Source organism: Gigantopelta aegis, chromosome 1 (genome assembly GCF_016097555.1).
Source record: "Gigantopelta aegis isolate Gae_Host chromosome 1, Gae_host_genome, whole genome shotgun sequence".
Classification (NCBI taxonomy): Eukaryota; Metazoa; Mollusca; class Gastropoda; order Neomphalida; family Peltospiridae; genus Gigantopelta; species Gigantopelta aegis.
In genome coordinates, this window is record NC_054699.1 from 37767450 (window position 1) to 37791999 (window position 24550).

Consider the following 24550-nt stretch of genomic DNA (forward strand, 5'->3'; position numbering starts at 1 on the left):
CTTGCTACTAATACATCTCTTTTAACGACTGAAATTACATAGTATGCTAATTACTAGTATATATTCTTGTTTACAATATCATTATCACTGTCTTCGCAGGCGGGGAAGCGGGGCGGAGAAAAGTCGGCCCCCACCAATCCCCGCCAATTCTTATTTTATGCATCCCTCGTTGAAATACTTATTATGACATAGCCACCCCCACCCCCCCCCCCCCCCCCCCCCCCCCCCCCATTGCTGGCATATTTCGACACTGATGACGTGTATATCCAATGTATTTACGTTGCGTGTAACTCAAATTTCACACTACTTCCCTATATAAAATGTTCGTACGTATAAAGTAATCTGGAGGTAAAATCCACTTTAATCAACTACTAACATTACGACAACCAGACACACATTGAATATGCGAAGTGGCACGTAGCCCAGTCGTAAAGCGCTCCTTTGATGCGCAATCGGTCTGGAATCGATCTCTGTCGGTGGGCCCATTGCGCTATATCTTGTTCCAGCCAGTGCACCACGACTGGTATATCAAAAGCCGTGGTATGTACTATCCTGTCTGTGGGATGGTGCATACAAAATATCCATTGCTACTAATGAAAACGTGTAGCGGGTTTCCTCTCTAAGATTATGATTACCAAATGTTGGACATCCAGTAGCCTTTGATTAATAAATCAAAATGCTCTAGCGGTGTTGTTAAACAAAACAAACTTTAAAAAAAATATGCATACACTATTTTAAACAAGAACATGTATTTAATAATGATGTATGTTTAGTTGTTAAAAAGGATGTTCATGTATTGCTCGGAAACATGCTAGACTGGTAACAAATTCAAGTTGGGCCCTGGATGTAAAGTGTAGGGGTCGGGGGTGGCGGTAACGAGGGAACTCATGGACCAGCTAGGGCCCTGTTTTGCGGAGACATCTTAATACTAAGATCGCCTTAAGTGTATAACTACCTTAAGTACAATTGATGAGCTGCGAGACAAATATTGTATTGTAAGAAAAACACATCAAACGATTGAACCAAAAAATTAAAAATTAAAAATTAAATAAAATTAAAAATTAAAAATTGAAGAAGAAAAAAAACTCGAAAAACTACACCTACACCAAGCCCCGTAGGAATAATTATATGCAGTAGAGGCTAGGGTCTCCACGGGTCGAGTCTAGAACAGGACTGAAAGAAAGAAGTATTTTATTTTAACGACGCACTCATTCGGTTATATGGCGTCAGACAGGACTCGAGTACCCGTACAAATGAGACAATGTAGAGCTTTATTTAACTTCAGCAGTAACTAACCAGTAATACAAGTTACACAATAATCATATGATCATGCACTAGGGTTTCTATTTTTAATCCGGCCGTCCATCCGTCACAATACTGAATGCAGCAACCGGTTTTTAAATGCAATTCAACAGCATGATTTCGGATTCATGTTCTGCGCTGAAATTAACATGCATATATTTTACTTTATTCTTTAGTTTCATTATCATAGATCTAGTAGTAAGTGTCGGGTACTCGGGTCCGGGTCGAGTTTGACACTCGAGTACTCGAGTCCAATATTTTGGATTCGTTGAGGCCCTAGTAGAGGCACGCATTATTGGGTGTGTGTGTGTGTATATACAGTAGGGCAAAAAAATAAATGGTTCTTACGAGCCTGCTACATAAAAAAAGAAAAAAGAAGATAAAAATATACATCAAAACAAATCAATATATTAATTAATTGTGCATATAAAAGATCCCATGCTTTTATTGAAAAAATGTAGCGGGTTTCCCCTCTAAGACTGTATGTCGCAATTACCGAATGTTTGACATCCAATAAGCGATGATTAATAAATCAATGTGCTCTAGTGGTGTCGTTAAACACAACAAACTTTAACTTTATTTTTCATAAGTTGGTCGATGTACCAGTTTTTCTTGAGTCTTTGGTGTCACCCTCCAAAAATAAATAAATAAATAAATAAATAAAAAATAAAATAAAATAAATAAATAAAATTCCTTGATTGGCCCTTGATTTGACCTGTTGATCAAAAAGTGGTTTGTTTTATTGTTTTATTTTGTTTTGTTTCAGAAAAAGATGGCGAAGTCAGAAATACAGCGCTGTCTAGACTGGCTTTTCGAGCAACAGGTTCGTCACAAATTACTCCTAGTCAAACGCCGTGGTATGTGCTGTGGTAAAGTACGTCAATCAGATCGCATGCTGCTAATTAATGCAAATCTGTAGCCGGATTTATTTGTCAGAATTATCAAATGTTTTAACAATCAGTAACAGAAGAGCTCGTTTGACGTGCTATAGGTCGCAGGAACTATTGCCCGCGATGGACTCTCCCCCCCCCCCCCCCTCCTCAAAAGTGTCGCAAGAGTGGTATATCAAAGGCGGTTTCTAAGGGAAGTGAATATAAAAGATCCCTTAGTTTGTTTTTAAAAAGAGGCAGCGGATCCCACCCTCCCGTGTAGATCGAACACTCTCTCTCTCTCTCTGCTGTGTGTGTGTGTGTGTGTGTGTCCATCTCTCTCTCTCTCTCTCTCTCTCTCTCTCTCTCTCTCTCTCTCTCTCTCTCTCTCTCTCTCTCTCTCTCTCTGTCTATGTCTATGTCTCTGTCTCCGTCCGTCTCTCTCTCTCTCTCTCTCTCTCTCTCTCTCTCTCTCTCTCTCTCTCTCTCTCTCTCTCTCTCTCTCTCTCTCTCTCTCTCTCTCTCTCTCTCTCTCTCTCTCTCTATAGTTTACAATGAATTGAGGTGTCGTTAAATGAACGTTCCTTTCCTTTATTTGTGCAGAGCGAGTTGGAAGGAGCCTCGTTTGGGTCCGGTCAGTCGGGTGTTCACGAAGCGTTCCGGAGACTCGAGTCACAGACCCAGGAAATCAAGAACTTCAAAGCTAAAATCGACAAAGCTACCAAGAAACCCGTACGTCACTTCCGTTTATTACGAATTATTACGTCAAAACCCAAAGAAAACAAAACTAAACAAAAATCAACAAACACACACACAAAAAACAACAAACAAAAACATTTCATTTCATTTCAACTTATTTTTGTGCTTAATCCAATTAAGGGTGTTCAAGCACGCTGTCCTGGGCACACACCTCAGCTATGTGAGTTGTCTGTCCAGGACAGCGGTCAGTTGTTAGATGGTTAGTGGTTAGTGAGAGAGAAGAGGATGTAGTGGCCTTACACCTACCCATTGAGCACTTAAAGGGACAGACCCTAGTTTCAACCTGCGAATATTAACACTAAGTTTAGTAACCTGTAACACATTTGGATAAAGTTACAACTGAGTGAAACATGAGTCTGTGACTTTGAAAAGGTGAAATACCCTCTAAAATAGACTAAAAGTCGACTCCATAACTGTTATTTCTCAAACGCACGTGCGTTTTTAAAAATATGAGAAATGCATTTTGTTATATTAAAAACACTTCGAATTGACTTCGAAATCATAATCTAAACCATAAAAGTAAGGTAAGATTTCAGTTATCAAAAACTGCTATGATAGTAAAAGATATGCCTTAGTGTTTAAAAACTAGGGTATGTCTCTTTAAGAACTCGCTCTGTACCTACCAGCCTGTAGTCCGTTGGTTTAACCACTGCGCCATCGAGGCCGGTTAAACAAAAACAAGTCAGAACAGACCAGATTCTGGACAGAGCAGAAGAAAACAATACAAAACCCCCATTATTTTCTGTTTGTATAACATGCACAAATACAAATTGTGAACCCTTGTAAGCTATCGTTCACAATTATTATCAACGTTTTTGTTTGGGTTTTTTTTTCATATGTTCAAGCGCGAAGACTGTTAATGCCAACTTATACTATTAAACAGGAAAATAAATTGTTGATAGAAAATACCCACTGCAGAATTGATATTTTAACGATATATGAAGAGTTCAGGCGCAAAACGCGATATAAACCATTTTCTTTCTTTCATGTCCCACATGTGTGGCATAGTAAAGTCAATTATAAAACATTTGTGACAACCTTTCGGAACACTATGTTTAAAGGTGTTTTTAGGTCACTAAAACTGCAGAAGCGTTCAACGGGGGCGTCCAGACAACTCATCCTTTCTAAAGTCAAGTGCCGCTTTCTTTTTCTTGGGATCGATCCCCGTCGGTTGGCCCATTGGGCTATTTCTCGTTCCAGCCAGTGCACCACGACTGGTATATCAAAGACCGTGGTATGTGCTATCCTGTCTGTGGGATGGTGCATATAAAAGATCCCTTGCCACTAATGGAAAAATGTAGCGGGTTTTCTCTCTAAGACTATATGTAAAAATTACCAAATGTTTGACATCAATATCCGATGATTAATAAATAAATGTGCTCTAGTGATGTCGTTAAACAAACCAAACTCTGAAACGAGTTTACGAGGCATATATCGTGTTACTTAGCGTGACACTAGTATACTCCTCAACATTAAAGGGACATTCCCGAGTTTGCTGCATTGTAAGATGTTTCCGAATAATAAAAGATTTCTACGATTAAACTTACATATTAGATATATTTTCTTGTTTAGAATGTCAGTGTCTGTATATTTAATGTGTTTCTGGTTGTTTTAATATTTGTATGAAGCCCAAACTGGATTTTGTCTTCAAATAATTTCGTACTTACGAAAAAATCTTTTTTAGGAAATAAAATGAAATTTAACCTAGTATAAATATTAGAACGATCAGACACACGTTTAATATACAGCCACTAATATTTTATGCAGAAAAATATATTTGATATGTAATTACAGTCGTCAAAAAGTCTCTGTTAGTCGATAACATCTTAAAAATTGAAGCAAACTCGGGAATATCCCTTTAAGGGACTGTAGATATATTGTAGATATTTTTCTCTTGGTTAATTAAGCACCATGTACTTTTGACCATATGGCTTATACTTAGCAAGGGAACATTTCGGGAATAAAAACGTTGATATTAATGTGCTGTGTATACTGATGATAGTGTAAGAGATTGACAGCAAGTGTTCTGAGAGAAAAAAAGAGAAAAAAAAGGGACGAAACTCGTAAATATGTATGAACGTGTATGGTAATTAACACTATTTAATGTCTTCACGTCTCGGTAAATGCCCAGAAGGGTTGTCTCCCATTTGTTACACATCCCATTTGTTACATACCTGCATATTCCCATCACATTGTTACATAATACATGTATGCATTTGTGAACTGATATGCATACTGTAAATCGGAAAAATAACGCGTGTTTAAAACTAAAAAAAATCCAAGCTGTGTGATAAACGTTTACAGTGTGAATATCGCATATATGATCGTAGTATTCCGTAATAAGCCAGTACTCACGAATCGGAATGGAACTCTAAATAATGTAAAAATAACACGGACAAGGTTTTTTTCTCTTTTACTATTAATTAATGACCAGGACTTCAAGTGGCGACTTAGTGAATTCTATTCTTGTGTCTTAATTGTGAATAGAAGGAGAGTCTATTAATGCATACTAGATAGAAGGTATAGGATTGGCAGTTCATTCAACCATGACCTATGCTGTTATAAGGTGTGTCAGAAATGGGACGTGTAGCAAATGGGAGGATACTCCCAGTAGATACAGAACATGTAAAAACTCTGAATATCAGGTTTAAACACCAACGGCACGGGCAACTACTATTAGGCGCCTTTTTAGCTGCAATACATTTCAAGTGATAATTAATTAATTTTCATTGGTATATTTGGCACTAGATACAACAACCCCCCCCCCCCCCCACCACACACACACACACACACACACCCGTGTGCCCGATTTGTACGTGCATCACTGGACAGAATTTAGTAACACAATATATAACACTAGCAAAAACTAATCAAAACGTTTACCGGTCTTAATTAATTTTGTTGAGTATATTAATTTACATTATTTACAGTTTTGCAACACCAATTTCTTCTTGTTATGAATCATTTTCATACTGGTTTATTATCCAGTATGCTTTTTGCACAGTTCTCGCTGGTCCCAGAACATAGAGATTGTATTTGAAGTAACGTATTTGTATTAAAGGTTGTGTTTGAAATAAAGTATAAAGTATTTATATCATATGACCTGAGAAAGAGCCGTTTTTAACCACGTTTATAATAACTGTGTGTATTTGTTTGAAGGACGTCAAGGATGATGATGTATCTAAACTTAATGGAAAATACGCAGCTGTCGAGGTACGTGTACTCATTAAACAATCACTCTCTGTGTCTGGCTTCCTCGCCCGATGCGAGATCGATCTAGGTTCAATCCCCGTCGGTGGTCCATTTCTCGTTCCAACCAGTACTCCACAACTGGTGTAACAAAGGCCGTAGTATGTACTATCTTGTCTGTAAAATGGTGCTAATCGAAAATAGCAGCCGGCATAGTGGCGACAGCGGGTTTCCTCTCTCAATATCTGTGTGGTCCTTAGCCATATGTCCTACGCCTTATAACCGTAAATAAAATGTTTTGAGTGCGTCGTGAAATAAAACATTTCCTTCCTTTCTCTCTTCCTCGCTCTTTGTTTCTCTCTTTTTATCCCTCTGTATCGCCCTCCCTCTGTATCGCCCTCCCTCTGAAACTGTCTCTGCAGTGTATATCTTTTTTCTGTATATCTAGGTCTCTCCCTCCCTATGTATCTCCAGCTGTATCTCTCCGTCTCTGTTACTGTCTCTGTCTGCCTACCTGCCTTTCTCTCTATCTCTGTCTGTCTCTGTCTGTCTGTCTCTCTCTCTCCATCGGTGTGTGTTTGCCTTTCATTTCACACGCACAGTCACAAATACAAAAACATACATGTTGTTAATACATGTACGCTGAAATGCTGATCTGTTGGGGGTGGGCAGGAAGACACGTACAAATAAAAATCTAACTGCTGTTGTTATTTGTTTTGGGCGGTTTTGTGCGAATTGTTGGTGGTTTTTTTGGTGGACAATTTTAACAATAAAATAATTATTTATTCAGTTAATATACTCACACATATACATACCTACCAAACTGCGTTTGACCTATGTTTATGTTTTATCTATAATGTGACCTTGTATTTTCAGTCTGTAGTTGTAAAGAGAGCGTCTTGCCTTCAAGTGATTTCGCAAATTTCGTCTTTAGAAGGCTTGCTGAAGGTAAACATAAACAACGTTACACACCGGCTCAACGTGGATGTGCAGTCAGTGACATCTTAGGTCTCACTACACAGATGTCATCTGCCAACTTCAAATGAAGATTGTCTCGTTGGCACTAACAACATACAGCATTGCAAACATACATTACATAGACATTTATTTTCACTCCAAAATTTAGAATATTTTTAGCTATATAACCGCATCTGGCTGTAGTACCGGTCCGAACAGCTGGTTCAGGAACCAAATGACAACCACCGGTTCTTCCGCTATACACCCATGTCCCAAAAAGTCGATGCACAATATTACAAAATAACATGGGCAAAATCCAGAAGGCGTACCATTGGAAAAGACCAGTTGTTTTAATTCTTCCCCAATTACTAGATGTGAACCACAACATATTAGGAACTATAGTGTACCTTCATCAATGAACTCTCTCTGAAGTGAACTGTGTAGTGAGACCTTAATGAAACGTGTAATGTATTTCTTCATGTTATTAGCAACACTCAACCCAATCTAATAGTAATAGGTAAACAATATTTTTCAAAGAGATAATTTCAGACACTGCGTTCTAATTAAGATTCACAGCTGCTGTTCCATATTGGGAATCGATTCTGGGTATTTAGTTAATAACATTATCACAATTGCCAGGAATAGATGCATGTCTTTTAATTTAAGCCAACCCCCACCCCCATTTTTAACCTATGTAATAAAATATTATAAATAAATTTAAAAAAATAATAATATCGCTCTTTATAATATTAATATATTTATTTACTATTGTTATTATTTTATTATTATCTACTTATTTATTTTTATTATTATGATGTTTGGCTGTACCAATACGATCATCGATTATAAAACTTCCATACTCAATCCAGTTTAGATGATGAAATTGATGTTCATGTGTTGGGGTTAGTGTTTGCTTCCATGTGTACATAAAGAAAACAAAATAGTTGATAAAGATACAATGAGCAATATCTGGGTGAACACAGTAGGTGCATACATACGGTCCTTACAGTGTAAATCAGTCTAGTATTTATATAATTGTAACTGATTGTATATTCGAGAGTTGATCCTTACGGTGTAAATCAGTCTAGTATTTATATAACTGTAACTGATTGTATATTCGAGAGTTGATCCTTACAGTGTAAATCAGTCTAGTATTTATATAACTGTAACTGATTGTATATTCGAGAGTTGATCCTTACAGTGTAAATCAGTCTAGTATTTATATGTAACTGATTGTATATTCGAAAGTTGATCCTTACAGTGTAAATCAGTCTAGTATTTATATAATTGTAACTGATTGTATATTCGAAAGTGGATCCTTACAGTGTAAATCAGTCTAGTATTTATATAACTGTAACTGATTGTATATTCGAGAGTTGATCCTTACAGTGTAAATCAGTCTAGTATTTATATAACTGTAACTGATTGTATATTCGAAAGTTGATCCTTACAGTGTAAATCAGTCTTGTATTTATGTAACTGTAACTGATTGTATATTCGAAAGTTGATCCTTACGGTGTAAATCAGTCTTGTATTTATGTAACTGTAACTGACTGTATATTCGAGAGTTGATCCTTACGGTGTAAATCAGTCTTGTATTTATGTAACTGTAACTGACTGTATATTCGAGAGTTGATCCTTACGGTGTAAATCCGTCTTGTATTTATGTAACTGTAACTGACTGTATATTCGAGAGTTGATCCTTACGGTGTAAATCCGTCTTGTATTTATGTAACTGTAACTGACTGTATATTCGAGAGTTGATCCTTACGGTGTAAATCCGTCTTGTATTTATGTAACTGTAACTGACTGTATATTCGAGAGTTGATCCTTACGGTGTAAATCGGTCTTGTATTTATGTAACTGTAACTGACTGTATATTCGAGAGTTGATCCTTACGGTGTAAATCGGTCTTGTATTTATGTAACTGTAACTGACTGTATATTCGAGAGTTGATCCTTACGGTGTAAATCGGTCTTGTATTTATGTAACTGTAACTGACTGTATATTCGAGAGTTGATCCTTACGGTGTAAATCGGTCTTGTATTTATGTAACTGTAACTGACTGTATATTCGAGAGTTGATCCTTACGGTGTAAATCGGTCTTGTATTTATGTAACTGTAACTGACTGTATATTCGAGAGTTGATCCTTACGGTGTAAATCGGTCTTGTATTTATGTAACTGTAACTGACTGTATATTCGAGAGTTGATCCTTACGGTGTAAATCGGTCTTGTATTTATGTAACTGTAACTGACTGTATATTCGAGAGTTGATCCTTACGGTGTAAATCGGTCTTGTATTTATGTAACTGTAACTGACTGTATATTCGAGAGTTGATCCTTACGGTGTAAATCGGTCTTGTATTTATGTAACTGTATAACTGACTGTATATTCGAGAGTTGATCCTTACGGTGTAAATCGGTCTTGTATTTATGTAACTGTAACTGACTGTATATTCGAGAGTTGATCCTTACGGTGTAAATCGGTCTTGTATTTATGTAACTGTAACTGACTGTATATTCGAGAGTTGATCCTTACGGTGTAAATCGGTCTTGTATTTATGTAACTGTAACTGACTGTATATTCGAGAGTTGATCCTTACGGTGTAAATCGGTCTTGTATTTATGTAACTGTAACTGACTGTATATTCGAGAGTTGATCCTTACGGTGTAAATCGGTCTTGTATTTATATAATTGTAACTGACTGTATATTCGAGAGTTGATCCTTACGGTGTAAATCGGTCTTGTATTTATATAATTGTAACTGACTGTATATTCGAGAGTTGATCCTTACAGTGTAAATCGGTCTTGTATTTATATAACTGTAACTGACTGTATATTCGAGAGTTGATCCTTACAGTGTAAATCAGTCTTGTATTTATATAACTGTAACTGACTGTATATTCGAGAGTTGATCCTTACAGTGTAAATCAGTCTTGTATTTATATAACTAACTGATTGTATATTCGAGAGTTGATCCTTACAGTGTAAATCAGTCTTGTATCTATATAACTGTAACTAGTTGTATATTCGAAAGTTGATCAATTGGTGCTAGCTGATTGTAATCGATGATCGACGATGAAATACCCCCAGATTTCAAATCGAATTATTATTATTTATTTATAATTTATTATTATTATTATTATTATTATTATTATTATTATTATTATTATTATTATTATTATTATTATTTATTATTATTATTTATTTAGGGTCTGACGACTGAGTTTGACCAAAAGGTTGTGCACATGGTGAACGAGGGGGACGATAAGAAGCAGGGATCTGTCGATCAGACCAATGAGAGCCTGGCCCGAACTGCGCAGGTACGGAAATTACCAATGTAGTCTCGATCCACAGTTAACCGCACTCCCAATACAAATGTGGTCTCATACCACAAGTAATGCCATTCTTTGATCCCATATAGCGACAATGATTATAGCACTTTTATTATTCTTTCTGGGTTATTGGCATTTTACGAGTTACTTTACCTGTCTGGGGGAAATATATTATACAAAGGATGGCCTTGTAGTTCAGATCTACTTTGCTCAATGCAAACAAAACCACGTGGAGTGAAATACTATTACATCTAATTCGATGGGTTTTACACAAATGTCACATGAGGTGCTGTGATGGCCAGGATGCAGTATCCGATGTAAACGAAGTGTTCAAATCCACAAAGTACATCCGTCAAACCCACTCTTATAGATTCCATGGCGGGACGTAACCCAGTAGTAACGCGCTCGTCTGATGCACGGTCAATCTTGAATACCCATTGGTGGGACCATTGGGATATTTCTCGTTCCAGCCAGTGCATCGCGACTGGTATATCAAAAGCCGTGGTATGTGCTATCCTATTTGTGGGATGGTGCATATAAAAGATCTCTTGCTACTAATGGAAAATGTAGCGGGTTTCCTCTCTGAGACTATATGTCAAACTTACCAAATGTTTGACATCCAATAGCCGATGCTACTGGATCAAGAAAAGTTTGCGTGTGTGTGTGTGTGGGGGGGGGGAGGGGGGTGTGCATGCCCCTTTGCCTTCTGTGGCTTGCTTAACAGTATTTATTATAGAGCGCTTCTCTTTTGATGAAAACGGATGACACCAGACGACTTTCCATCATTTTGTAGAACTGTATCGCGGCGGTGCGCACGAACTGGCGATGGATCGAAACCGTGATGAAGTGTTCAGAGGTGCACCTCAAGAACGCGGGGGCCTTCCAGGAGGTGAGTTCCGTCATCACACGTTTGTTTTGAGGGGCCGGTCGAGACGGACCGACTACACCCCAGGGACAAATAAATGGAGGGGTGGGGGCCTTCCAGGAGGCGAGTACCGTCATCGCACTTTTATTTTAAGGGGCGGGTCGAGACGGAGCGACTACACCCCAAGGATAAATTAATAGAGGAGGGGCCTTTCCAGGAGGTCATTACGAGTGCAGGGCGTCTCAGTTACCGTCATCACACTTTCGTTTTGAGGGGCGGATCGAGACAGCGTCACTACAGCCCCAGGGACTACTGAAAGGGGGGTGGGGTGGGCAGGGGCCCTGGGTATTCCATATGTTCCTGTTATTTGTACTCAGGAGTCTGTAAATGCCGTATTTGAATACTTGACTTTTAAATTCGTTAACAGGTTTAGGTCTTTCGGGCTCTCAAATTTACATCGCTCGGGTCATCGCACTGACAGTTGCCCCTCACTTTCAAGCAGACTCCACGGGCACTGTCCCCCGCACGTTTTTTATTCAGGTCAAAATAACACGCCCCTTACACTTAAATACCGATCATCTAGAAGAATACAATTGTCCATATTACCAGGTGTTTTTAAACATGAAAGTCGGACTACTTTCTCGTTAACGTACATAGGCATATGAATGATGATCACTATGCACTTATTCCACACATAATCTGAAATTAAAGTTGTATATTAACAATATATTGTATATTTGTATGATCACTACAATATGTCAATGTCGAACATGCCTATTTGAATGGACTTGTTTTTATCTCCCAGTAATTTCGTGCGTACGAAAAGGTTACATATTGGCTAGTTATGAGTTTGTTTTAAGATACTCCTTTACTCGTATGTAATTATCAACCCTGGCCATTACGAAAATGTCCACGGCAAAAAAAAATATGCCGTGGAAAAATAATCTATATAAATCTATACGGTATTTACGACGGCAGTTTTGCAATTAACATTTAAGAGAGGAATTTGGTTTGTCAGTTTTACAAAAATAAATAATTAACAAATAAAAATGACATAAAAAAATTGAAAGTCCCACGGCATAATAAATACTGCGGAAAATTAAAAACATCGCGGCAATCTCCACGGCATTGCCGATTGCCGAGGTTAACAGCCAGAGTTGGAATCATTATTATAGTCATACGTTGGGCGACATTATGTAATTAATGTTACCTCGGTAAAAGATGATGAGTCTTTTTTTTTTTTTCTTCTTCATCTTTTTTTAACATCACCTAACTACATTACATGGCAACCCTATTACAACATTTTTAATTCGCGCTTGATGAATATTCAGTTGAGTTTTCTTGTTTCAGTTTTTCCACGAGGTGGATGAAGCGGAATACTGGATGCAGACGACACTGTCACGAATCCACATGTCGTTTGACCGGAAGCAGCTCACTGGAGACAGGGCAGACGTGGAGAGCATTCAAAGGGAGATAAAAGTGAATAAATATTACATTTTACACCTGATTCTACTAACTAAACGTACATTATAGAAACTAAAGATACAGTTTACAAATTAAACATATTCTACAAATTAAACTAAACATATATTTTATAAATTAAACGTACTATGCAAATTAAATATACAATTAAAACAAATTAAAAATAGTTTACAAATTAACTAACATTTATAAATTAAACATACATTTTACAAATTAAAACACATTCTACTAATTAAAACATAAATTTCACAAATGTATTCTACAAATTAAACATACATTTTAAAAAGTTAAACGTATTCCACAAATTAAACATACTTTTTTTCAAATTAAACATATTCCACAAATTATGCATACATTTTACAAATTAAATGTATTCCACAAATTAAGCATACATTTTACAAATTAAACGTATTCCACAAATTAAACATACATTTTACAAATTAAACGTATTCCACAAATTAAACATACATTTTACAAATTAAATGTATTCCACAAATTAAGCATACATTTTACAAATTAAACGTATTCCACAAATTAAACATACATTTTACAAATTAAACGTATTCCACAAATTAAACATACATTTTACAAATTAAACGTAATAAGACATCTTACAATTTATACATACGGCATTTTACAAATTAAACATACATTTTACAAATTAAACATAATGCAATTTACAAATTAAATGTAAGACATTTTACAAAGTAAACCTGATACATTTTGCATGCTAAACATAAGGCAGTTTACAAGCAGAAGTTACAAATTAAATGTAAGATATTTTACAAATTAAACCTAATGTAGTTTACAAATTAAATCATTAAATGCAAGTCATTTTATAAATTAAACATAATACAGTTACAAGTTAAATTTAAGTCATTTTACAAACTAAACGTAGTATACTATGTCTCTTGACTTCACTTGATATTAAACATTTTGTACTTCCATTTGTTCCCAGTTTACTAAAAAGCCAAAATACTATATTGTTTTCATGAGGTATTGTATTAAATCAAATAAGAATTGTTTATTTCTTTGAGATTTAAACTGACATGTAAATATATATATATATATATATATATATATATATATATATATATATAATTACATTAAGTATTTTACCAGTTACCATTTTGTATCTCTTCATTTTTAAGAGGTGTTAATATTCTTGACATTTTATATAAATTTAACAAACACAGGTCATTTCCCACCACTTTACAAAAACAGACTTTGTACGATAAAATTATCGTGGATTTTGTTGTTGTTGTTGGTGGTTTTTGTAAATTAAATGTGTTTATAATTTTAATTATTTACTTTAGGATCATGTACTGTAATGGTTTAGTTGAGAATCTTGTATGGTACGCGTTTGTTTCAGGATGTGTTGACGGCGTATCTTCAGTGGCAGACCAAAGTGGACTACTTGTTAGAGAAAACCAGACAGGTCGTGCCGGTCCGACAGCGAGTGAAGAAACTGGACGAACCACGCCCCGTCCTCGCCCTCGCCGACTACAAAACAAACGAAGTAAGCAACACATTATTTAGTAGCAGTAGCCCGCAATATGTAGACCTGTAATACTAAACCAAATAACTTCCGGCTGGGTCAAAGTTCGAAGGGAACCAAAATTTTGATAGAGAAGTTAACACCACAAGTCCTGTGATTGGTGATAAATGTGAATATGTTGGCTGTAAAAAAAAATAGTTTCATCTGCGAAAAAAAAATGTATGCAATTTTATTTCATCTAGTACCACTGTCAAGTATCCTTTTGTTTGAAACATGAATGGGGTACCTGTAAAAATAAGTACTCAAATTTTGTGCGGAACTAGGGTAGTCATAGACGCTATCCGTTATCTCTGAAATGAGCATCTTGACCCCCATTTTTTCTGATTCACTTTAAAGGTGAGAGGCGGTAGTATTTATATCCGTGGTGTTTATGTCCATTGATACGCTGCAGGTAGGAGTTTTAGCCACATATTTTTACTGAACCATTGTAGATTGAGTTTATTGAAGGAGAGACGTTTAACTGTCGTCTGACGCTCGATATGGTGTTATTGACTATTTTTATGATGTGGTATTGTTGACTATTTTCATTGAACCATTGTAGATTGAGTTTATTGAAGGAGAGACTCTAATGCTCATGGATAACACTAAAAAAGAAGAATGGCTGGTATGTACAATAAATTATTGTTTAAAACATTTCTTTATTTGTCTTCGAGTCAAGACTCTAGGATTGTTTTCTAATAAAATAATTTAAATTTTACATTATAATATTGATCATTTGTATCAGTTTGATACTATAAAAAGCGAACGAGTACATGTATTTAAAACTCAATCGTTTATGTTACATAATCATTTAGGGGTTTTCTGTTGTTGTTGGGTTTTTTGGTTTTTTTTTGTGGGTTTTTTTTTTTGGGGGGGGGGGTTTGGGGGGGGGTAAACAGAACGCTTCAGAGATTCTGTAACTATTATATTAATTGACTTTAATGGTAATTAATATTAGATATGTATTCCTGTATTTTAATTAATGAATTTAATTTATTAATGCTTGATTAACTATTTTCCAATACTCGGAATTGTAATGCATTACTTAAGTTGTAATAAGTACTTGAACTCAAAGGGCGGGACGTATCCCAGTGGTAAAGTGCTCACCTGATGCGCGGTCGGTCCAGGATCAATTCCTGTCGGTGGGCCCCATCGGGTTAGTTCTCGTTTCAGCCAGTACACCACGACAGGTATATCAAAGGCCGTCGTATATACTATCCTGTCTGTGGAATGGTTAATATAACAGATCCCTTGCTACTAATGGACAACTGTAGCGGGTTTCCTATCTAAGACTATATGTCGTAATTACCAAATGTTTGACATTTTCACGTGTACAGAACAGCACATACCTCAATGTTTTATATGTGTTTGATTGACAGGTCCAGAATGAGCGAGGTCAGACTGGACTGGTTCCCGCTGTTCTGGTTCTCATCCCAGCGCCAGCCGCTGACGCAGTCGACGCCGCCATCAAGTAATCAGTTATTTCATTTACTCAGGGCCGGACCTGGGGGGGGGGGGGGGGATCGATCCCCATTGATGGGCCCAGTGCACCACGACTGGTATATCAAAGGCCGTGGTATGTGCTATGTTATCTGTGGGATGGTGCATATAAAAGGCCCCTTGCTACTAATGGAAAAATGTAGCGGGTTTCCTCTCAATGACGACGTCAAAATAACCATATGTTTGACATCCAATAGCCGATGATTACTAAATCGATGCGCTCTAGTGGTGTTGTTAAACTTATATAGAGTGTATACCACAAAATCAAATCCCATAGACAACATATATGTGTGGCTAAAACGCATCATTTCAGTGAACTTATACACTATAGATATAAATACTACGTAGCCAGGATTTTAGGGTGGGTGGGGGCAAACCACAATGGGGGCAATCAACACTATGTTTGTATGAAGGTATGTATGATTTTATAAAAATTAAAACAGTAAAAAAGAAAAATGGTCTAATTGGGGAGGGGGGCTTGGCCCCCGTGCCCCCCTCGTTACGCCACTGACTACCCCTGACCGTAAAGTAAATTAGAAAATAATGGAGGAGTTAAGCTGCTAGTTTCAGACGTAACGAGTAGCGTCTTTGATTACTCTAGTTTTGCACAAAAAGTGTCACCCAGTTTTCCGATTTAACAGTTACAAAATTACAGAAATTTACTGGCAAGATATAAATAACCTCTTTTTTTATGACAGATAGACAGATTAAAGTGTCACCTAATATAAACCTGTCTAAACCTCATCATGCAAGGGACCTAAGATTTATACACACACACACACACACACACACACACACACACACACACACACACACACAGAGGTACTCAGGTTATGGGGAGCATGACTCGACCCCTCTTGTAAACATCGGTCGCCACAGTCTAGACCCCACCCCTGTTAAACGTCCTGCACACGCGTCTGGGAATATAGCTGAAGACAGCTATGGGAAACAGTGTTAATAAACGATATAGAGATTACTCCTTATAGAATTACGACATACTAAAACATGATTTCAAAAGTAAAACAATCAGGAATATCATACTTAATAATAAATGTCATGAGAGTAATTAAAAAGTATCAGCAATTAAAATAACTAAAAACATTTGTATAAGATATACTAATCAAGTTATGCCTGACGTTTTTTGTTTTCTGAACGCTGGACAGCTTTCAGTGTCAAATTGCCATTGAAATGTTTTTATTTGATGACTATGAATGCATACGTCAATCATGGAGTGTCACCCAAGTACGTTTGCTTAAATGTCAATAAACCTAGTGCCGAGACCTCGACTAATTTACATCTAATTTGCAAAATTATATAACTGCCCCGATGATATTTTTATTACAAAACTCCTGTCCTGTAAACCTCCAGTAAATACTGATGATGAATCATCTATGTTATATAGTGAAACTGTCATACACTTCATTTATAAAATAACGCACATATATTACGTTAACAATATGAAGACCAATATACTGTAGACAGTAATTTGCTAAATTATCAAATTCTTAAAGTATGTGATCTGAAAAATATCACATACTTTGATTGCACTGAAAATGTAAGATATTACTAGTATATATATATTTATATATATTTAAAAAAACTAGTAACAAAACAAACACGATCAAACTGATTAGCAATGACATGAGTGGTAGTATTAACCACGTTATTAAAACTTAAGTCCATATTGAACTTTGACCCAATTGTACAGTGTCGTGTACTACTATCTAAAAGACAACCGTTTACCTCCGCAGGTTACGCCTCCAGCTACTGTCGCTGTGGACGATGAGCGTCAAGCGACTGGGTTACCAGTTGGTCGCCTTCATGATCATCGTCTTCAAAGACTGGAGCGAGGACGAGGTGAGAGAGAGAGAGAGAATGAGAGAGAGAGAGAGAGAGAGAGAGAGAGAGAGAGAGAGAGAGAGAGAGAGAGAGAGAGAGGGGGGGGGGGGTATAAAGTAGTTTCCAGGAGCATGTTTAGGTGGGCGCCTGAGCGCTCCCTCCTTTTTTTTTTTTTTTAACATATTTTCGTGTTATAACCAATTATAGTTCAAGCACACTGTCATGGGCAAACACCTCAGCTATCTGGGCTCTCTGTCCAGGACAGTGGGTTAGTGGTTTGTGATTAGTTTATATATAGTTTATTGCATTAAGTATAACAAAACATTTATAGCAAAGTATAAATACATCTCAATAGTGAGAGAGACGTCGGTGTAGTGGCCTACGTCGTTAAACTCGCTCTGGATGGGAGCCGTTACCAGGATTCGAACCAGGTACCTACCAGCATTAGGTTCGACTGCTGAACCACTATACACCACAGTGACAGGTAACGATATAGAGACCACAGAACTGTATACACCACAAAGTCTGGAACGGTTTCCTGATGCAGATGTAGGCGAGCGTTCAAACGTCCTTCTAATTCTGGTCAAGTAATTCAGTTTGTCTCCCTGTAAGGCGAGGAGTCTTTTTTCCTCAACGTCATAAACTACATTACATTATTGTTATGCCCACTCCTTATTAAGAAGTTTGTTTTCTTTAACGACACCACTAGTCATCAGAGGAAACCAGCTACATTTTCCCATTAGTAGCAAGCGATGTTTTATATGCACCATCCCACAGACAGAACAGCACATACCACGGCCTATGATATATCAGTCGTGGTGCACTGGCTAGAACGAGAAATAGCACAGTGGACCTACCGATGGGCATTGATCCCAGACCGATCGCGCATCAAGCGAACGATTTACTACTGGGTTACACACTCCTTATCAAAGAAACCGACATCCACAACTGGTCTCACTTCGTGTCTTGTTAATTGGAGTTCGACCAGTATACAAACAGTGTAATTTAGATGACAGGCAAGATGATATGGTAAGTGAATCAAACATATTCTGTCGTGGTGTTTTTAGGGGATGACATTTGTTTTCAATATAAAAGTTTGCTTGCTTAAAACTTTATGTTAAATATACTAGAAACATATTTGCATGTTGGATATCCACTTCCCTCCCACACCCCCTCTAGTCTCACCTGTCTCTCAGTATGATGACATCTTTCCCCAATGGGGCGGGACGTAAAGCGATAAAGTGATAAAGCTCCAGGTCTAGGATCGATCCTTGTCGTTGGCCCGTTGGGCTATTTCTCGTCCCAACCATTGCACCGCATCTGGTATATCAAAGGCCGTAGTAGCTGTTATCCTGTCAGTGCATATAAAAGATCCCTTGCTATTAATGGGAAAATGTAACGGGTCTTCTCTCTAAGACTATTTGTCAAAATTACAAAATGTTTGACATCCAATAGCCAATGATTAATATATCAATGTGTTCTAGTGGTGTCGTTAAACAAAAATAACTTTCATTCCAAACTGACATCTTTCTTTTTCCACCCTCTCCCAATTCGCCCTTCATACACCTCCTCTTCGATCTGACATCTTCCTCCCTGTCCCATCCTCCCAATTCGCCTTCATACACCTCCTCTTAGATCTGACATCTTTCTCCCTGTCCCATCCTCCCAATTCGCCCTTCATAACCTCCTCTTAGATCTAAAATCTTTCTCCCTGTCCCATCCTCCCAATTCGCCCTTCATAACCTCCTCTTAGATCTGACATCTTTCTCCCTGTCCCATCCTCCCAATTCGCCTTCATACACCTCCTCTTAGATCTGACATCTTTCTCCCTGTCCCATCCTCCCAATTCGCCCTTCATAACCTCCTCTTCCCCATCTTTCTCCCAATTCGCCATTCGCCCTTCATACACCTCCTCTTCGATCTGACATCTTGCTCCCTGTCCCATCCTCCCAATTCGCCCTTCATCTACACCTCCCGTCTTCGATCTTGATCTAAAATCTTCCTCCCATCGTCCCTCTCCTAAAATCTTTCTCCCTGTCCCATCCTCCCAATTCGCCCTTCATAACCTCCTCTTCGATCTGACATCTTCCTCCCTGTCCCATCTCCACGAACCACTGTAAAGAATTTAAGCAAGAGTCAAAGCTTATTGAATATGTATGCATGAGTGTGATCAATTCCAAGGTGACTGACATTACAATCTGAGCTGTTTCTGATATTCAAATACCTGTTACAGTATTTGAGTCACCGTTGTAGCCAGATATTTCCCCTTGTTAGGTTTTTATCAGACGATATTCAACTAAATGTTGTAAAAATAGAACGAAATTGTAGAACGTTTACCAGCCTACTATATTCAGTGATCTTTTGTAACCAGTTAATTGTTTTGTATCATCACTGTCAATCAACTAAATAACCACCAATGTTTATTTTCGTGTAAATCGATTGTATTAAACCGTTATCCTAGGTAAAGATGGACATTACGTAGATAGTTGAGAGAATTACTTTTCCTTGATAAAGGTAGCGGGATACTTCTAAAATGTTAGGTAAATCTTGTGACGAATGTTAGGTAAAACTTGTGACGAATGTTAGGTAAAACTTGTGACGAATGTTAGGTAAATCTTGTGACGAATGTTAGGTAAAACTTGTGACGAAAATGCAGCAGTGTTTACTTACCTAATTTGGGATTTTCGTATAATGTGTTATTTTATAATCCGTCCCATCATTCTATAAATATGTAGGGGTTTTTGTAAATAATTTCAGTTCGGTTTGACGTAAGAAGAAAAGTAAAACTGGTTTGAAAATAAAATAAAACATTTGTGTGCAATTTACAATAAATCAGCTCAGATATAAATAACTTGTAGTAAGTTCCATAGCATGAAAAAAGGCGTTCCCTGTGGGACAGACTATACTTAGTGTAATGAATTTGTTACGTCAGTCTTACGTATCTTGTGATTACCTAATACAAATCTAGCAGCGTGAAATGCTTGGATACAATATGGACCAAACTACTGGGATGAGTTAGCCAGACCGAACAGAAAAACATCCGCTAGACTGGTTTATGAGTTTCACTGTAAACCAAATGACCACGTTAGGAACCAATCAAATAGATCGTGAACGTCAGCGAAACGTTCGCAGGCTGAACTTGGAGAAGGTATTTAAAATTTTAAACCTGGGTACAAAAATATACGGTCAGTCACCATGGAAATGACCATTTCTGAATAACGAAGTTTGATGTATCGTCTTAACTAAACAACATTTTGTTCCTTTACTCTGTAACATAGTCCAAGTCATTAATTCTACTTCTCTACACCATTTCTATTTCTCTGCTTTCTACAGAAAACCAATGACAAGATGGCGGAAAAGGCATGTTCAGTGTTTTGTGTTGTATTCATAATGTTGTGTTGTGGGCAGTTTGTTGTGTTGTCCTCAGAATGTTGTTGTACTCTGTTGTGTTGTATTCAGAATGTTGTGTTGTGGTGATTGTGTACTTAATATGTTTTTTTCATCACGTTATAAAATTACAGTTACATGGTCCTCCAATAACAATGTATTTTATCTCTGGTTCAAACAGTTTTCTGCGTAGAGTTTTAATTTCTGTACATCCGGTCAGGATTTCTGTCAGAGGGTACGAACGGTAAAATTACATACCCTAAAATCTTGGAAATTCATGCATACATTTTAATACTTTTTAGATAGATGATAGTAAAAGAACTATTTAAAATTTGTCAAAGTACGGAAATGCGGTGTCCAATTTCAAAATATTTCAAACCCATAACCACCTAGTAGGGGCACTTCTGTTTTTGTCTGTTTTGTTTTTATTGCCATACATACCCTCGGTGCATGCGTGGTAGTCTTAATGTCTCATAGAAGTTCAAGATATCGTTTTGGTGTGACATATTCATGATTCTGTTTCTGTGAGTACCTTTTAGAAATATACAAGTCGAAGACACTTAGGCTGATCACGGCCAATACTATTTGGTAGTCTCCAGTTAGGATTGGGTTGTAAAATGCTGAACGAAAATTAGGCTTATACACTCATAAATGTCGCTGGCTAGATGAGGAAAAAATCACTATTTCTAGCACGTAACCATCTTCCTGGAAGAAATACGTTACAGGCCCGTAGGAACGATATTTGGACGGGGATTGGGGACACACTTTCTAGTGGAGGGGGCACAGGTCATAGTTCCTAAAGGCCTGCGTTACATTGTTATTAGAGGACCAATTACTTTTTGTGTCTTCCTCTCCGTGTGCTTGCATATAACTGCGCATGTGTGAACTGTCTATTTCTATCCAGTTACTAGCCTTTCTCGAACACTGCAGATACGAGTATTTCTAAACGTAAAACCTAAATACGTTCAGCGAATCAGTATTAACATTACATTTAATGAAATAAAATAAAGAATACATTTTATATTTCATTTAGGGCCAGAATATTTTACACTTCATTTGGGTCTGTTCGAGATAAAATCCAGAATTCCTGTTTCAGGAACGATAATAAGGTGTTTTGAATCCACAATAAATTGATTTGTTTAAGTCTTCCAAATTGGTATTAAAACGGTGAAGTTCTAGAAATAATTTTAAATTCCATATTAAAATATGAGATTCATAATATTTATATTGCTTCCTATTTCTTAAAATGAAGTTCGATCCTTGTTTTGTATTATATTATTTTATCCCATTGAAATATAATATAATCACTTACCTGACTGTGTGTGGCACATTCTATACACCTATCATCAACACAACTTCGTATCTTCATCTTTCTGCTTTTTGATTTCTTTGATACTACTCATGTAGTGGATTAGTTGATGTAATCCCTACTATAATATACTCTTTATTGTGCATTCCAAAGTAATGGTTACCTTCACAGTATAATATGTTACCAAATTTAAGATATTAAATTAGACAGCAAGGCTTACAATAATAAAGAATGCTGTATGCTCCACGATGAATGAAATTAAAATTTCTTTGTTAGATAATCCTACGTAGTAACATATATCCTTCAAAACTGATACCCAACGGGGTCAACTCTATGTTTCCCTTCAGCTTTATGTTTTCCCAAGTGTTAGGGTTCCTCAGCTCTATGTTCCTTCAGGGTTAGGGATAGGGTTCCTCAGCTCTGTTCCTTCAGGGTTAGGGTTAGGGTTCCTCAGCTCTGTTCCCCCATGGTTAGGGTTAGAGTTCCTCAGCTCTGTTCCCCCATGGTTAGGGTTAGGGTTCCTCAGCTCTGTTCCCCCATGGTTAGGGTTAGGGTTCCTCAGCTCTGTTCCCCCATGGTTAGGGTTAGGGTTCCTCAGCTCTGTTCTCCCATGGTTAGGGTTAGGGTTCCTCAGCTCTGTTCCCCCATGGTTAGGGTTAGGGTTCCTCAGCTCTGTTCCCCCATGGTTAGGGTTAGAGTTCATCAGCTCTGTTCCCCCATGGTTAGGGTTAGGGTTCCTCAGCTCTGTTCCCCCATGGTTAGGGATAGGGTTCCTCAGCTCTGTTCCCCCATGGTTAGGGATAGGGTTCCTCAGCTCTGTTCCCTCATGGTTAGGAATAGGGTTATTCAGCTCTGTTCCCCCATGGTTAGGGTTAGGGTTCCTCAGCTCTGTTCCCCCATGGTTAGGGATAGGGTTCCTCAGCTCTGTTCCCTCATGGTTAGGGATAGGGTTCCTCAGCTCTGTTCCCCCATGGTTAGGGTTAGGGTTCCTCAGCTCTGTTCCCCCAGGGTTAGGGTTAGGGTTCCTCAGCTCTGTTCCCCAGGGTTAGGGTTAGGGTTCCTCAGCTCTGTTCCCCCAAGGTTAGGGTTAGGGTTCCTCAGCTCTGTTCGTCCATGGTTAGGGTTAGGGTTCCTCAGCTCTGTTCCCCCAGGGTTAGGGATAGGGTTCCTCAGCTCTGTTCCCCCATGGTTAGGGTTAGGGTTCCTCAGCTCTGTTCCCCCAGGGTTAGGGTTAGGGTTCCACAGCTCTGTTCCCCCAGGGTTAGGGTTAGGGTTCCCCAGCTCTGTTCCCCCATGGTTAGGGTTAGGGTTCCTCAGCTCTATTCCCCAGGGTTAGGGTTAGGGTTAGCTGAGAGAACATAGAGATGAGGGAACAGACATAATCCCTATACAAATAACAAAGACGGATTAATAACTGAGTAATCAAACACAGCGTTTTGTAGGATAAACTGTGAATTAGTCACAGTAAAACATAGCTCATTTCGTTATCTGTGTACCAGACGACATTCTTCACTATCTGTAAGTCTCTTTTTTATTATTTGTTTTGTTTTTTATCAGCGTGTTTACAAATTGCATGCAAATATATAGAACAGTTTTTTACTGTTACACTACTCTTCCTTTTCTGTTTACGTGAAGTCAAACTGGAACGATTAACACAACACATAGAGACGAGCCTGGGACTTGGTAAACTCATTACTGACAGTAATATGGATGTCATGAAATGAACCACCCCAAAGTAAACTATTAATAATGGGATATCAGTTTATATCATTACATCTAACCAACTCAATATATATTTTGAGGGTATTTATTTATTTATTTATATATTAACTTATTTTTAATGGTTTATGTTAATCTCACCATTAACCAATCACCTTGTATTGTGGTTTTAATTCTACATCTCGCCATTAACTCTCTAAACGACACTGTACACTGGGTTTTCGTTTCACACTATACCTTTAACCATTGTACACCTTACCATTAAAGGGCAAGTATCAAAATTGCACAATAACAAAATATATTTAATAATATTTCTTGTGAAATGTAAATATTATACCTTGACTTACATGCCAACATATAGCATGATTCTAGTAATGTATATCATTGCCAAATTCAACAATGATGATTAACTGCTCAAATGTAACATCACATTTGAATTTTAATGGCATCTCCACATTGACGAAGAACTGGGTTCTATTTTAATGGATACACAATTAA

The 24550-nt window shown here is 37.5% G+C and overlaps 1 protein-coding gene across 4 annotated transcripts in view; it reads left to right on the forward strand.

The window, feature by feature from the left end:
• LOC121374644 overlaps nucleotides 1–24550 on the forward strand; it is a 58152-nt gene that overhangs the window by 24418 nt on the left and 9184 nt on the right. For 3 of the 4 annotated variants that reach the window (XM_041501754.1, XM_041501767.1, XM_041501773.1), the window contains exons 2-13: nucleotides 2069–2125; nucleotides 2775–2903; nucleotides 6090–6143; nucleotides 6996–7067; nucleotides 10292–10402; nucleotides 11208–11303; nucleotides 12630–12758; nucleotides 14134–14280; nucleotides 14861–14923; nucleotides 15678–15769; nucleotides 17550–17655; nucleotides 20971–20997. In XM_041501754.1, coding sequence (XP_041357688.1) covers nucleotides 2069–2125; nucleotides 2775–2903; nucleotides 6090–6143; nucleotides 6996–7067; nucleotides 10292–10402; nucleotides 11208–11303; nucleotides 12630–12758; nucleotides 14134–14280; nucleotides 14861–14923; nucleotides 15678–15769; nucleotides 17550–17655; nucleotides 20971–20997 — 1083 coding nt within the window. The remainder of the gene's footprint in view (nucleotides 1–2068; nucleotides 2126–2774; nucleotides 2904–6089; nucleotides 6144–6995; nucleotides 7068–10291; nucleotides 10403–11207; nucleotides 11304–12629; nucleotides 12759–14133; nucleotides 14281–14860; nucleotides 14924–15677; nucleotides 15770–17549; nucleotides 17656–20970; nucleotides 20998–24550) is intronic. The other variant, XM_041501761.1, reaches the window with a different exon arrangement.